The sequence below is a fragment of the Pteropus alecto genome, unplaced genomic scaffold (genome assembly GCF_000325575.1).
Source record: "Pteropus alecto unplaced genomic scaffold, ASM32557v1 scaffold134, whole genome shotgun sequence".
Taxonomy (NCBI): domain Eukaryota; kingdom Metazoa; phylum Chordata; class Mammalia; order Chiroptera; family Pteropodidae; genus Pteropus; species Pteropus alecto.
In genome coordinates, this window is record NW_006436283.1 from 357,315 (window position 1) to 371,119 (window position 13,805).

A 13,805-nucleotide genomic window follows, 5' to 3' on the forward strand; every position below is an offset into this window, starting at 1 on the left:
TGTAGGGGAGCGTCCCCGGGGCTGGGTCAGTCCTGAACGGTCCAGGGAGATTTCCTAGTACAAACCAGAAGGCGGGAGACGCTCCCACGCCTGACCGCCGGGCGCCGTGTCCACACGCAGTTTCCGCTCCACCGGCACTGGCTTGCGGGGCGGGGCGGACGGTGGCACCAGTGGGGACGGCACCTAAAACAGCAAACGCACCACACGAAGGTCCGCGACACTTGTTTGAAAGGGTGAGTGACGGAAGATCGGATCTCTTCCGGAGGAGGTGGGAACAGTTCTGTCTTAAACATACACCATACTTAGGAGACGTCTTTTACTTAGAGTGGAAAATTATACTAGGGACAAAGTCAACACAAAGAAACGAACAACAAAAAGGAGCTGAAACAGAAACAGTCAAGTGCAGCCCGAGTCCGGCAGGTCACTCGTGCAGCCCGGGGTGCAGCCCGGGGTCCCCCCGGCGGCCCCGCGGGCACGGAGGAGTGGCCCCAGCAGGGGCCTGTCTCTGCTCGCGAGAACAAGCAGAGCTCCCTGTGTCTGCGCCAAGCGGAGCCCGCACCCAAGGGCCCATGAGGCTCCCAGCGTCCCGGGCGGAAGTGGAACGATCTGGAATGCCAGGACAGAAGGCGCGGCCAGTGCCCCAGTGCCCCAGTGCCCCAGCGTTCCCAGCGCCACGCCTGACAGCAAAACGCCGTCTGGCCGCCGGCGCCAGCCCCAGAGGAGCTGAGGGCGGCGTGGCTCCTGTGTGTCCCCTCGCGGAAGGCCGGCGGGTCTGCGGAGTGCAGAGCTGGGCGCCGGGCAGGGAGGCGCGGCAGCATCCGTCTCAGTGAGCGGTTCCTTCAGGTGTGACTTGTCTTTTCAAGGGTTTTAAGGCCACCTGGGTTTTGTGTTCTCAGTGCTGGGCAACCTCCAACCGCAGGGCCCCTACCCCCCAAGGACGCGCTCCGACCGTCGGTGGGAGGCAGTGTCTCCTTTTGGCACCAGAGTTGGCAGGAAGGCGGGAAAGCTCCCCAGGCGCTAGTTCTGGATGCCCTTCTCCCGGCCGGCCGCCGGCGCCGCGTCCACGCTCACGGCGATGACGATGCTCTCGCCGCCCTCCGTCCTGACCCGCTTCAGCTCCGGCTGCTCCGACTGGTCGCCATTTTGGCGCTTTGTGGGCAGGGATGCCGACGCTGATGCGTGCGTTGCCAGCATGTGCAGAGGACTTGCCGCTGCTGCGAAGAGACAGTGAGTCAAACCCCAAGGGAACCCAGGCACCCACTGGCTCCAGGTTCTGACCCGAGGGGCAGCTTCGCCCTCTGACCTGGATGGACCGAGGTGGCCAGCCGGGCCCCTGGAGACTGCGTGCTTGTGGGCATCTGTATGACAGATGAATCTCTTTCATTACTTCAAAGAGCGAGCCACCTGGACAGAACCCTGGGGGAGACTGAGGCCCAGGGTCAGGCTACTGCGGGACCAACAGCAAACGGCTTTGCTGTCGCAGCCTGGCCTCACGTCCACGCTGACGCTCCAATCCCTCTGCATGTGAGGCCGGGGGGTCATGGGGCGCAGGTGAATGGGGCCCAGGAGACCGGCCCCCCCTTGGCCTCCTCCCAGGCCCACCCGCGAGGGTTGCTCCCGAGCTTAAAAGTGCTGCTTCCTCAAGGCGAGCAAGTGGAACTGGGCTAAAGATCGGGGGGAAGCCACGCCCAGGAGACCCCGGCTCTTCCCCCTCCTCCACTTCCCCTCACGCCACGAGGGGGTTTAGGGCCCAGGCAGGTGGCCTGATCGAGATCCCATCTGCCAAGAGGCGTGCACGCACGCAAGCCCGAGTGCCGCAGGGTCCGCTGTTGGTGTCGCGGGCTGGGATGCACGCCTGCTGGGTGGTGTGGTGGCTCTGGGTGCCAGCAGTGCGCGCGCTTCGGCAGAGGTGCCCTACTTTGCATGGCACCTCCTGCAGCCCCGTCCCACGAACGGGACTGGAAGTTGAGTGAGGAGAGAGGGAGGCACGTGGAACGGACGCACCGCGAAGCCACAGGGCATCCTGAGCAGAGAGAGCTGATGGTGCCACCACGCCGGTGAAGCCCGGCCCGTCTCTAGGTCCCCACCACCCCAAGGGCCCAGCAGCCTCCTGTGTGAGGATCTATAAGTCCCGTGGGTCAGCTCTCCCTCAACAAGGCTGAAAAGGAAAGGAACCAGACTGGAGAACGGACACGTTCTGCCTGAACGTTTTACGAAGGCACAGGAATCAAGCCGCGAAGCCCGTCACGGGGGCAGATGCGGACCGACGAAGAGCCTGTCTGAGCGCAGACCACACACCTGAGGCCAGGAGACGATGCGCTGCCGGCATCAGGACAGATGTGAAAATCAATGACACAGAACTGAACCGAGCCCGTGCATCTGATTTTCAACAAGGGAGCTGAGACCACTCAGTGGAGACAGAACAGTTTCTTCAACAAAGTTGCCAGGAACACTGGACATCCACGTGCAAAAGAATAACGTCGGGCCTTACCTCGCATTATATAAAAAAGTTAAGTCCAAATGGATCAAAGACCGAAATGTAAGAGCTAACCCCTCAAACCGCCAGTGGAGCAAGGCGAGTCTTTAGGGCCTTGGACTTAGCAATGGCTGTGGCTACGAAAGCACGAGAAACAAAACGGGAAACAAACCAGTTGGACTTGATCCAAATGGAAATTTGTGCATTAAAGACATCGAAAAAGTGAAAAAACAAATGGGAGGAAACGTGCAAACCATGCATCAGAAGCCAGTTCCAGAATACGTCAGAGCTACAGCGCAACAAGACAATCCAACGAAAACATGGGCAAAGGACTGGACGCCTCTCCCGCCAACAAGCGCGCGGACAGGTCTTGGTGTCCCGCAGTGTTAGGTTCTCACGGCTGAGAACGCAAACATTTCCTCAGACGAAAATTAAAATTCTAACAGTCGGAACCAAAACGCTGAGCGCCACCCTTGTGGAGGGAGCACGAAGCAGCCTCCCCGCTACCCCGCTCACCATTGTTCGCCTGGCCGTGGGCAGCGCTGGGGATGGGCACCACGTGAGTCCCGTTTTGCGTTACAGTTTTTATTGGTAGCTGGTGCTGACCCAGAGGTGCCTGCTGCACTATGGTGACCGTCTGGACAGGAGGAGCCTGTGACGTCTGAATGACCCGGCTGGCAGTGCCCAGTGTGGCATGGCTGATCGCAGGAATCGGTTCTACTTTCACTGAAATTAAAAGAGCAGAGTGACACCACTGGTCCCCGCAGGCGGCTGACAGAGACCTGCGCGTTCCCAGCGCAGTCGGCGGGCGTCTGAGGGTACGGAAAGCGCCCCGCGACGGCCCCGCCGCTCACCTTTGACTTCGCGGTGCTCGCCATTCTCTTGCAGCTCTGCCTTAGGAGGGGCCAGCACAGCCGCCTGGGTGACCACGGCCTGCCCGGCGACGGTGTATGTGCTGGCTGGAGCCAGGCCGGCCACGCTGGTGACAGACACTGCCGGGATCTGGTGGACGACGTGAACTGTCTGCACCACGGGCTGCTGGGAGGTCGAGGTGGTCACAGGGGCGGTAACAGTGTAGGTGACGGGCTTGATGGTCGGGGGCAGCTGCCGCTGCACAGTGATGAGAACGGGCTGGCTGGACAGAGGTGAGCCTGCCAGGGACGACGGGGCAGGCGTGAGGCTTCTGCATCCTGGCTTCCTCCCGCCGGTTCCCAAACCCGCCAACTGCCACCACACACTGAGGACAGACTGACGACGGACGCAGCCCCTGCACCGCGTGCCAGACCCTCAGCGGGGTAGCTGGCTTGTCTGAGCGCTAACGGCACGGTCTCCGCTCTGTGCACGCTGCTCACAGCAGCTCGTCCCCCAGTTTTCCTTGTGAAAAAGCACCGCTGACGTGGCTGGAGGAGACTGCCCTCTGAGGCCCGACTGAGGCCACGCTCCCCTGGGATGGAAGTCTCCACCGCCCAGGGGGTGCAGCGCGCAGACGGGCCGCGGTAAGCTCTGCCAGGGTAAAAGGGGGAATGCGCGGAAGACAGGAGCGACGGGGGGTGGGGGTGGGGGTGCCAGCAGGGCCAAGAATGGCGACATCAGAAGGCAAATCCTGCCGGCCAGTCAGGCGCACGGCAGGGCAAGCCCAGACACACCACACACTGCGTGTGTGTGCTGATTCCCCAGGGCACACACTTTTATTCTGCACGGCGACTTTAAGCTGCCAGATGCTCGCCTAGTCATCAAATGAGTACTTTCTGCTGCCGGTCAGTGTCTAGTTTACCTCAGGTTATCTCCTTTGGGGGGATCTTTTTCACAGGTTTTTGAATGACGAAGCAACGGAAGCGGGTTAATGCTAAGTTATTTCAGGCATCTACACAGCTCACACAGAAGAGCGTTCAGTCATGCTTTAAACGCTCAGTGCTACCAGTTTTCAGAGCCTGTGAGGCAGCGCTCAGGTGTGTGCAGAGGGTCTTAGGCCCACGGCACACAGGACCGCTGGTCCCGTGACGAGTCCCCCCCGGCCGTGCCAGCCCCCGGCAGCTCACCTGGTGCGCTCTGGGCGAAGCGCGCCTCCTGGATGACAGCGAGCTTGGGCTGCGCGGCGCCAGGCTCAGGCTCCAGGGGCGCCGGTGACCCTTCCCTCGACAGGCTCTCGGGCGTCTGGGCGCCGCTGGAGTGAGCGGACAGCACTCCGGCGTGGTTAGGGGAGGCCGGGGCACTTCTGTGTTGTCAAAAAGACGACAGGGGATCTTTAAAGGTGAAGCGCTCATACAGCTGCCTTGTTCTAATAACGTGTATTTTGCAAAAAAAGGGGTGTCATTTGTCTTCCGCCAACCGACTATACTCCCCTAAGTCCTCCTTTCTCTGTGAACACCAGGGACTGTCAAGGACACTCGGCGAGACTCGCTCGGCTGTGCCGGGGCCGCCGTGTGCCGGGCACCGCTGCTGCAGGCCCCGGGGGACTGGCTGCCCTCTCTCCACGCGCCTGTCCACAGTCAGGCAGTGGGAGCCGGCCGTGTGAGAGCGGGTGTGGGCTGCTGACTCAAGTTACGGTCACTTCGTTTGTTTAAAAACAGTACGTATTAATAAAGCTAAAAATATGTAATTTTAAAATTGGGCAATAACATTATGCAAATCAATCTTGAGTTTAAGCCGCTAAAAGATTTTAAAGAGCCTCTCACACACCAACAGAAAGGAGACACGACCCATCCCACGGCCTGGCTCTGCTGCGTAGCGACTTGTCACGTTACAGTACGCAGCGAGTCGCTGACGCGGCAACCGCTGCGTGCGAACGGGGTGTAAGTGAAACTACAAACAGCCCGAACCGTTTGGGGCGCCAGGAACAGAAACACAGCACTGGCACTTTTTTTTCAAATCCCCATCCCAACCTTCAATCAGAATGCATTTGGTAGCTCCTTCATTTTCAAAAGGAAAAGTTACCAACACATTGAGGTGAACGTACCGACCATTCAGTGAGGTCTTCCTGTTTGCCTTGTCCTTACCTAGACGAGAGTGGTCCCACAGGGGTTCTAAAGCAAGGCACGCCCCTAGGCCGTCTTTTCCTAAAAGCCTGCTCTATTAATTTGCTCTCAGAGGCAGGGTCTATCCTCCAGAATGAGCCTTTGCCTGGTTCTTCCTGGGAACGTGGTACTTTGATGAAATAACGATTCAGAGAGAGATTGTGGCGAATTGAATTCTATGAAACATAAAAAAATACGTAGAATTCATATATTTCTTTGCTGAGAAAGAAAAATGTGCTTCATTTTAGTGCCCTGCAAAGCAGGAACCTGAAGGCAGCGCTGTGCTGGAAGGGGCTGGCCCCGCCCCTCAGCGGCTCCGCCACCTGCAGACAGGCTATTTCCAACAGGAAAGCATCGGCTCCCAGCTTCTTTCCAGGTAGGAAACCAAGGACCAGCGCTGTGGTCACCTTTCCTGCTGCCCTTCCTGTCTAAGCCAGTCCTTTCTAGTACTTTCTGAGCACAGATTTAGCTTACAGAAACTGTCATAGCCACTGAAAATCCCGTATAAAGTACCTGGCAAAGCAACAAAGGAGGAAAGTGAGCCCAAGGCTGGGAACAGCCCTTTGCCAAGTACGATCAGAGACGGTTTTCACTGGAGCCTCACGATGACCTCAGGAGGCTCGTGGACAAAACCTCTCAGCTCCGGCTCCACCCTTTCTGCCACAAAAAGGCCGGCCCGATTCGAGGAGCGCTCCCTGCTGCAGCCCAGACTACACAGGAGGAGACATGACCCCGTGACCCCACGGGGTCAGGAAAGGCTGGGTGCGAGCGCTGCACGCAGTGTCTCCCACCCGCCCGTTAATGTTCACGCTGAAGATGGATCAATTAAACCATTAAGCGTCTAAACGGTAAAAGTGCAGAGAAAATTCTGGGTTTTCCAAACGTCATTTCTGAACTCTCCAGTTAACCTAATCCAACAGCTAATCACAGCCTGAAATTCCGAAGTTGCAATGGCAGCTCAGAAACCAGAAAGCATCAAATACCACTTGACAATTAATCTAGGTGACTGTTGGGGTGCCACACCAGTCACAGGCCGTGATGAACTCCGTGAACGCCTGCAAAAGTCCGTTACGTCATCAGCAACGTGAAGGAGGCGGCTAGGCTGTGTCTGTGATTTATGAAATTGTTGATGCACGAACACACGAGATCGAGGCTATTTTAGTAACGGTGGACACCTACTATGTTTACACAGGGTTTAGCTGGCGACCACCCACACCCTCCAATGGACCCCTCCACAAAACGGAAGCTGCCCCACCAGAGAGAGTGGACAGCTCAGGCTGCACTCGGGCCTAAATCAGATCAGAAGGCAGATTCTCCGACTGGGGGTTCCGGGGTCCCTCTGACCATGCCGTTGGGAGCATGGCTCCTTGGGGGGACCTCAGAAGTGATGGCCAAGCACAATACAGAACGGCATCTGACAAGGGAGGTGGGGGCCCCCAAGTGAAGGCGCAAGCGCACTGACGGATGCGGAGTGGGTGGCGGGCACGTGGCCAGGGGGAAAGGGACGTTGGCACACGGGGCATCTGGGGTGGGAAGTGCTGCTGCAGGGGGCTGGGGTGCTAGCGTTTGATGGAGGAGGACAAGGCCAGGGCTAGCAACGCTGCTTCGCCTGCAGAGCAGGTTCAGTGGTCGGGGAGGCCGGGTTCTGTCCGAATCGTGAGGGAGCCCAGGCTGCTCCCAGCTGAGGGCCTCGCTGCCCCGCTTCCTCGCCGCCCTGACAGCAACGCCACGGTCAAATGAGGCACCGTTTATAGTCACCTGCGATTTTTCAGCCAACGAGACTTAGGAAATGTGACAAAACAGTAAGATACATTTAACTCGACACAAATTCGATCGAACCGAGCTGCATCAGTTAGGACCATACTGACCGGGACACTAGCGATCCCAAGGTGACTGTGCAGTACTCGGGGAAGAGGCGGGTGTCGTCCTTCACAGCCAAATATGGAGAAAAGTTCCCCCAAACCCTGGCCTAACTGTGGTGGCTCCCACCCCTCCTGGCCCGGAAGGCTACTGCAGGGAGAGGTGCAAAGCTGGTCAGTTACTGGCGCCCCCCCCCCGCCCCCTGCCGCACTGTCCCTGCCGCACGTGAGCCTGTGCAGAAACGAGAGATCAGGACGCACGTGCAGCACCTCCCGGGAGGCCCAATGTGCAGGGTGAGGGGAGCACCAAGCACCCCTCCACGTCAAGACACTAGTGTGGGTGCCGTCGGAGGCTGAGCGCCCCAGAATTCTCAAACGTTTCAGTCACAACAAATGCCTCAATTCTGGGTTGGGTGAAACTATAATTATAAATCATAAGAAAACATCTTGGCATAAATATGCCACCAAAGGAAATGCGCCAGCTCTCCAGATAGGGTTACTCAGACCATCTGTTTTGTCCTAGAATTTCCTCTAGATTAATCAACAAGCTCTGCTATGGGGCAGACAGAGCTACACACCAAAAGTCAGTGTGACAGGGAGCCGTGGGCGCCCACTGAGTGCTGAAGGCAGGCGTGCTGGGACGCACCAACACTCCCTCTGAGGGACTGGCGCCGAGCTCGAGGCTCAAGCGCCCTGGGGCGCGCTGACAAGCACTGTGATGCCACCTCCCTGCCCTGGGAGGGCAGGACACAGTCTGGACAGGCGCAGGTGAAAAACGTGCTGTTCCGGTGGACTGCTTTTCCTCCAAAGGATCCAGCTCTTTTTGGAAACAAGGTTGCAAACTGGAGAGGATTTTCGTTTTACGGGAGGGAATGGGGATGAGGTCGCACAGGTAGAGAGAGGCCGGCAGTGCAGGCGCCTGGGAAGAGTTCACTCAGTCACGACCAGGGCACCTGCGGCTCGGCACGGGGGACGCCGAGGAGAAAGGAATCGAGGGGCCTGCCCGAAACTAAAGGGACCCCGGGAACCAGGCGTGACACGTCCCAAGAGTGGCCTGACACAGGGCGAAGGCGCGGCGCCACCTCACGGACCTGGGTCTAGACACGAAAGTGCCACAATAAAAACAAGCGTCAGTGACAGCTAGAGAGAAGGGCCTGACTTGCAGTTCTGACTCTAAGTCTCCGCTCCACGCGGGCTGTGAGGTCGCCCCCCGGAGCCGCAGCCACCAGTGCGGCTGGCCCAGCGCCTCGCCTCGCTGCTTGGAGGCGGCTGGCACTCAAACGGGTGTCAGGAGACACCGGGGGGACCGTCCGATGCTGCCCAGTGCCCCCCACGGGCGCCAGGCAGGGTTCTCCTCTGCCCCTTCCTTCTTCCCTGGAGCATGACCTCACCGTGCTGAGAGGCTTCCTTGTGCAACCGTGAAACCTGCCTGGCAGCTGGGCCCGGACGGGCGTCCTCGCTCAGAGCAGGGCGCAGCTGCCTCAGGCCAGGGCGCAGCCTGGGTCTCACTTTGCACCTGGCACGACTACAGCCCCTGACATAAGATCCCTCAGGAGGGGAATGTTCGGCATTTGGTCGATAGACTATTTATTAAACGTTTACATGTCTGCAGGTAGAAGGAAAAGGGTTTACTCTCCATTGAACAGAAAACGGTTACCCCCACCGCCCACATCACTGAGTTCGGTTCGACAGACACGTTTTTCAAAGACTCATTTACTCACTAAGCCTCAGAGTAACTAGCCATTCCTAGTTACTTAATAAATCTGCAAGTTATAAATGTATACTTCTCTTTTGTTACTCTTTTAACAGTCTATATTTCAAACTTACCCTTTCCCACACTGACTGAACTGGTTGAAGGCCTACTGTACATCTGGGAAATGGCCACACGTAATAGGTGCACAGAACAAGGAAACCTACACACTGCGGTTTTGAAAAACTAAATTAAGAAGCCAATCGCTAGAAATATCACATGCTGATTTCAAAGTGCCCTCTGAGGAGGCCCTGGTTGGATACCCTAAGGAGACAAGTGGGAGGCTCCTCACTTCAGACGAGGGAGCGTGCCATTCATCTGCTCCATGTCGTGGCCAACGGGAGGGGGTGTCTTCTGAGGAAAGGGTTTATCAATAAAACAGCGTGGGCGCCATCTCTGGGCACACTTCAGAAAGCTACGGATGTCAGCAGACGCGGATGGGGGACAGAGGAGAGGCAAAGTGAAGGGTGGGCCAGGCGTCCAACTCCCTCCCCTCAGCCGCGACATGAACCACACTGGCAGCCCCTCCAACACCCCACACCTCCCGCCCACGGGCACCCAGAGAGTAAAACTTGTAGGCTGAGAGTTTCTTCTAGAACACTATTCCTTCTGCTCTGTGCCCGGGGGCAGCAAGAGCAACAGCAGGCCCATCAGCAGGAGAGGGTCTCGCGCACCTTGTCTACCTTCCCCACCTGTACCCTAGCCGCTTAACTTCCCCTCAGCTGTCCAACAGCATCCACAAGGCATGTGACAAATATTCAATAACAAACTGAAACGGATTTACCTGCCAGCCCTTGTCCGCAGTCCTGTAGTAGGGATAATTTTTAGTGATGTGCGTATAAATTCCATTTAGGGTGAGCTGTTTATCAGGAGCCATCGTAATTGCTTGTACAATTAACTGTGCATAGGAATAAGGTGGCTTTGAGTCATCCTGTATTTCAGTTAAAAAAAAAAAAAAGAGAAAGTATTGAAATTATCAAAATGTTTACTAAATTTACTAAAATTCAGGGTCCTTGGTGTTTTTTAAGTGTTCCTGTGAGAATGCTTCGTCTTCTTTACTATAAAACATAATCAAGAAGGCATTTGGGATATGTAGAGAAAACAAGTGAAAAAATATACACCAACATAAAGAAAATGTTAAAACTGTATTAAGATTAAGTCCAAGTGGCAAGAACGAAAAAAATATGATCAGAAAAGCGCTTCCTCCCAGGCCCTGCTGGGTCCCCGTGTACACGTGGTAGGGGCGGGGGGGCCACGCGGGGCAGGAGCGCTCAGCACCATAGGGCCCAAGTGAAGACCACTCAGACCAAGAGCGTCCCCCAGGCCCCCAGCCGAGGGGCTGCTCCCGCAGGAAGCCCCAGGCAGCGGTGAGCGCCAGGAGCCAGCCGCGGACTTCCAGTACCAGGGTCTGGAGCAGTGGTGGGCGTGGTGCTGGGGGCAGGCCACCGGCCTCCCCAGTGCGGGCATGCTCCAGGCCACCAGTGGCTCCCGGCCACTGTGATGGCTCAGGACCCCACCATGCACAAGCCCACTGGGAAACAGTCCACACGGGAACCGCAGAACATGCACTGACGCAAACAGTAAACTGCAAAAGAACACATTTAGGATCGTACCTGTCAGAGGAGGCCTGGGAACGGACAACGCGGACACTGACTACAGACACACACAAATGACATAAAGGCGGAAATGGGCAGAAGACAGACAGACGGACTGGGAAGGAAGGCGATGTGTGGGCCCGGACTGCACAGGGCACATGCTGTGCACACGGACTGGTCACCTAGTGGCCCAGCTCCCCTCTTGAAAGGACCTTTCCTGAGCTTGGGCCAGGTCCAGCGCGGCCGCTCAGGAGAGAGGTGTGGCAGGGCGCAGAGGCCAAGCTGTAGACCAAGTGGGCAGCAGGCACAGAGCACCACGCCGTCCTCCTCGCTGTCCCTAGGCCGTGTTTCCCTATCATCGTTCCTCTATACACTTTTAACGTTTTTTATTGAGAACTGTAATACAGAAAAGCTCGTGATACAGCCAAGTAGACTGAAAACAAATTTTTATAAATTAACCTCAGTACAACCGACACTAGACTAGGTCAAAAGCGAACACAATCCACATCCCAGAAGCTTCCACATGCGCCCACGGCCCACAGCCTCTCCCTCCCAGAGAGGCCACGACTGTTCTGGATACTCAACAGCATCGCTGTCCTGCTGTGATTTGTTATGAGTTTTGCCATCAGGAATGTGTCTTGCACCAACGTGATTAGTTCCGCATGATCTTAATCGGGCAGATGGACACTCATGTCCCCAGGGTGCCCGTGTGCAGGGCTCCTGGCTGCCGTGGGAGGTGGCGCGTGGCCAGGCCCCGTCATTCCCGTGGCTGGGCGGTCTGGTGTGAATACGCCCCGTCTCATGAGCGTGCAGTCGGAGGGACACTGCGGCGTTCTGTTCTGCTGCTTCCACTTAGCAGTGCGGAAAGAGCCCCCCCGTGCCAGCAAACACGTCGCACAGAGCTCCCTGACTCGATCGTTCTTCCCTTATGGGACCTTTAGGGTGCTTTCAATTTTCTGTTTCAGAAACTTTTGAGATTTCTGCCCATTTCCTTTAGACAAATCCGAGAAGGGAAGTTACTGAGTCAAAGAACGAGAGCAGAGCCTGCGGGGCCACCGTGCGCCCCAAGCGTGGCCGCGTGCATGCGTGTGTTCAGACAGGACGAAGGCCCAGGAATGGTTTGCTGGGACTCACGAGGACCAAGGGTTTCTCTTGCACCCCACTGTCTGCTCCGCTCTCAGCACCTGGGCCCACAGCTGCCCTGGAAGACCTAGTCCTCAATGACCGAGCGACGTGTTTGCAAGATGCTCGGCCACGGCCAGCCCCACAGCCACCTGGGGAGCGCCTCACTGCCACAAGGCGGCCACACCTCACCAAGGCCCTGGTGGGGATGCTACGGGACATGGGCGACGGGGCGAGGGCAGCTGGCCCCACAGTGGCCCCTGGGTTCTGTTTCAAGCCTACAAAACATTTACCTTCGGGCTGTCTCCACCTGAAGCGTCCTTTTCATTTTCTGGCTGTGAGCTGTCGGCCATCAAACTGAGGTCAGATGGCACCACGCGGCCCGCCTTGTACCCTGACGACCCTGCTCCCCGGGGGCTGGATGGGCAGGAGTTTGCAGCACTGTGGACGAGAGAAGATTGTTCCCATCAGTCTACTGTGCTTCAATAACTGGTTCCGAGTTCCGAGAACAGACTGCAGACGAGAACATCGACCTCTCCTGTGGAGAAACAAACCCGTGGAGCTCGCGATCGCCCTGAGCTGTGGAAACTGGGCACTTGCTTCCACGTGTCATCTTACATAACCGAAAAACCAACTCTCAAAGGAAGGAGGGCTCACCTATTCCACCCGTGAGGAAATGGCAGTTCAGGACACTTCCGGAACTCACCAAGGGCAGGGCCACATGTGATGGCTCCAGGGCTCCTGCCTGGCAGAGGGACACAGCACACACTCTGCTCGCTCCCTCTCCGAGGAGCTGAGGATAGTCTGCGCAAGATGCGGCCTCCAGCTACCCTCGAAAGGTCAGGGAGAGTCGGGGCGAGGGCAGCCAGGCTGAGGACGGGGGTGCAGCAGGGGAGGGGACCGCAGACAGACACACACAGGCTGCGGCAGGCTAGTTAGGGCACGGCCAAGGAGGAGGGAGCCCAGTCTCAAACACGCACTTTCTCTCACGGGCTCGGGCTGGGCACCGGGAATGTTCTGACCCCTGATCTCTGCGCTGACTCAAGGCCACGTTCGTCTGTGATAATTCACCGAGTCTGTGCTCCCTTTTCCACACAGCATTAAACTTGAAAGAGAACAAGCTATTGAAATGGAAGGGTACCGAGCTAAGGTTGTTTTAAAAATTCAGTAAGTCATAGGATAGTTTTATGGTTAGATCTCGTTTTGTATGAAAGAAAAAAAAAGACAAGTATTACAAATGTAAAGAAAATTTCTGGAAAAAATACCTACTAAACAGTAGTTACCACCCAGAAACTGAACTGGCAAGGAAGGGCCGGGATGTGTGGGGGTGGGGGGGAGCCCCAATGCGATGGCTGCGCCCTCGGCAGCCCTCCTGAGACCCTCTGCCGTGAGCACACACGGTCAGGACGCACAGCCACCCGTTCCACGAGCACTGACTGCACGGACTCTCCGTGATCTGAACACTAGCTCACGGGTAAGACGTGTGGCCGTGGCCTGGGAGAGTGGCCCGACCGCCGGGCGACGAGTTTGGAAAAGGCCAGTCGCTCCACCCGCCATCTGGCCCAGCAGGGGTGTGGGCGGGTGCACGCTGGCGACGGCAGGACGCAGGTCGTGGGAGAAGAGGGCCAGGGGAACAGGGTGGAGACAGAGCAGGGCCAGGAGAGGCTGGGGCAGGGGCTGAAGCCGCGGCCCCACGCTGTGCGCACAGGCTTTCTCCTCGCCCCACGAACGCCGCGCTCCCCCCGCGCGGGACACACTCCTGGCCGTGGGGCTGGTGGCCCTCGGTCCACACGGCCACAGGCAGACGAGTCAGCTCCCTGGGAGACAAGCGCTTCCTCGGCAGAGCTGGCGTGGACAGGAAGGCAGGGAGGAGCCAGCCTGGTGCAGGCGCAGGCGCAGGACAGCAGTGAGCCCACTGGCCACCCGTCTGCTGACCCATGTGCGCGGCACAGACACCCTTCCGAGGGCGGCTACTGGTGCTGCTCTTCC

At 57.6% G+C, this 13,805-nt stretch overlaps 1 protein-coding gene across 2 annotated transcripts in view; it reads right to left on the bottom strand.

The window, feature by feature from the left end:
• Positions 1-302: 302 nt before the first annotated feature.
• Positions 303-13,805, bottom strand: part of FOXK2 (forkhead box K2) — a 41,379-nt gene continuing 27,876 nt past the window's right edge. For both annotated transcript variants that reach the window (XM_015589683.2, XM_025047006.1), the window contains exons 3-9: positions 12,110-12,257; positions 9,884-10,030; positions 5,473-5,666; positions 4,516-4,691; positions 3,331-3,627; positions 2,993-3,202; positions 303-1,214 (exon numbers count right to left, since the gene is read on the bottom strand). In XM_015589683.2, coding sequence (XP_015445169.1) covers positions 1,018-1,214; positions 2,993-3,202; positions 3,331-3,627; positions 4,516-4,691; positions 5,473-5,666; positions 9,884-10,030; positions 12,110-12,257 — 1,369 coding nt within the window. In that variant the 3' untranslated portion in view covers positions 303-1,017. The remainder of the gene's footprint in view (positions 1,215-2,992; positions 3,203-3,330; positions 3,628-4,515; positions 4,692-5,472; positions 5,667-9,883; positions 10,031-12,109; positions 12,258-13,805) is intronic.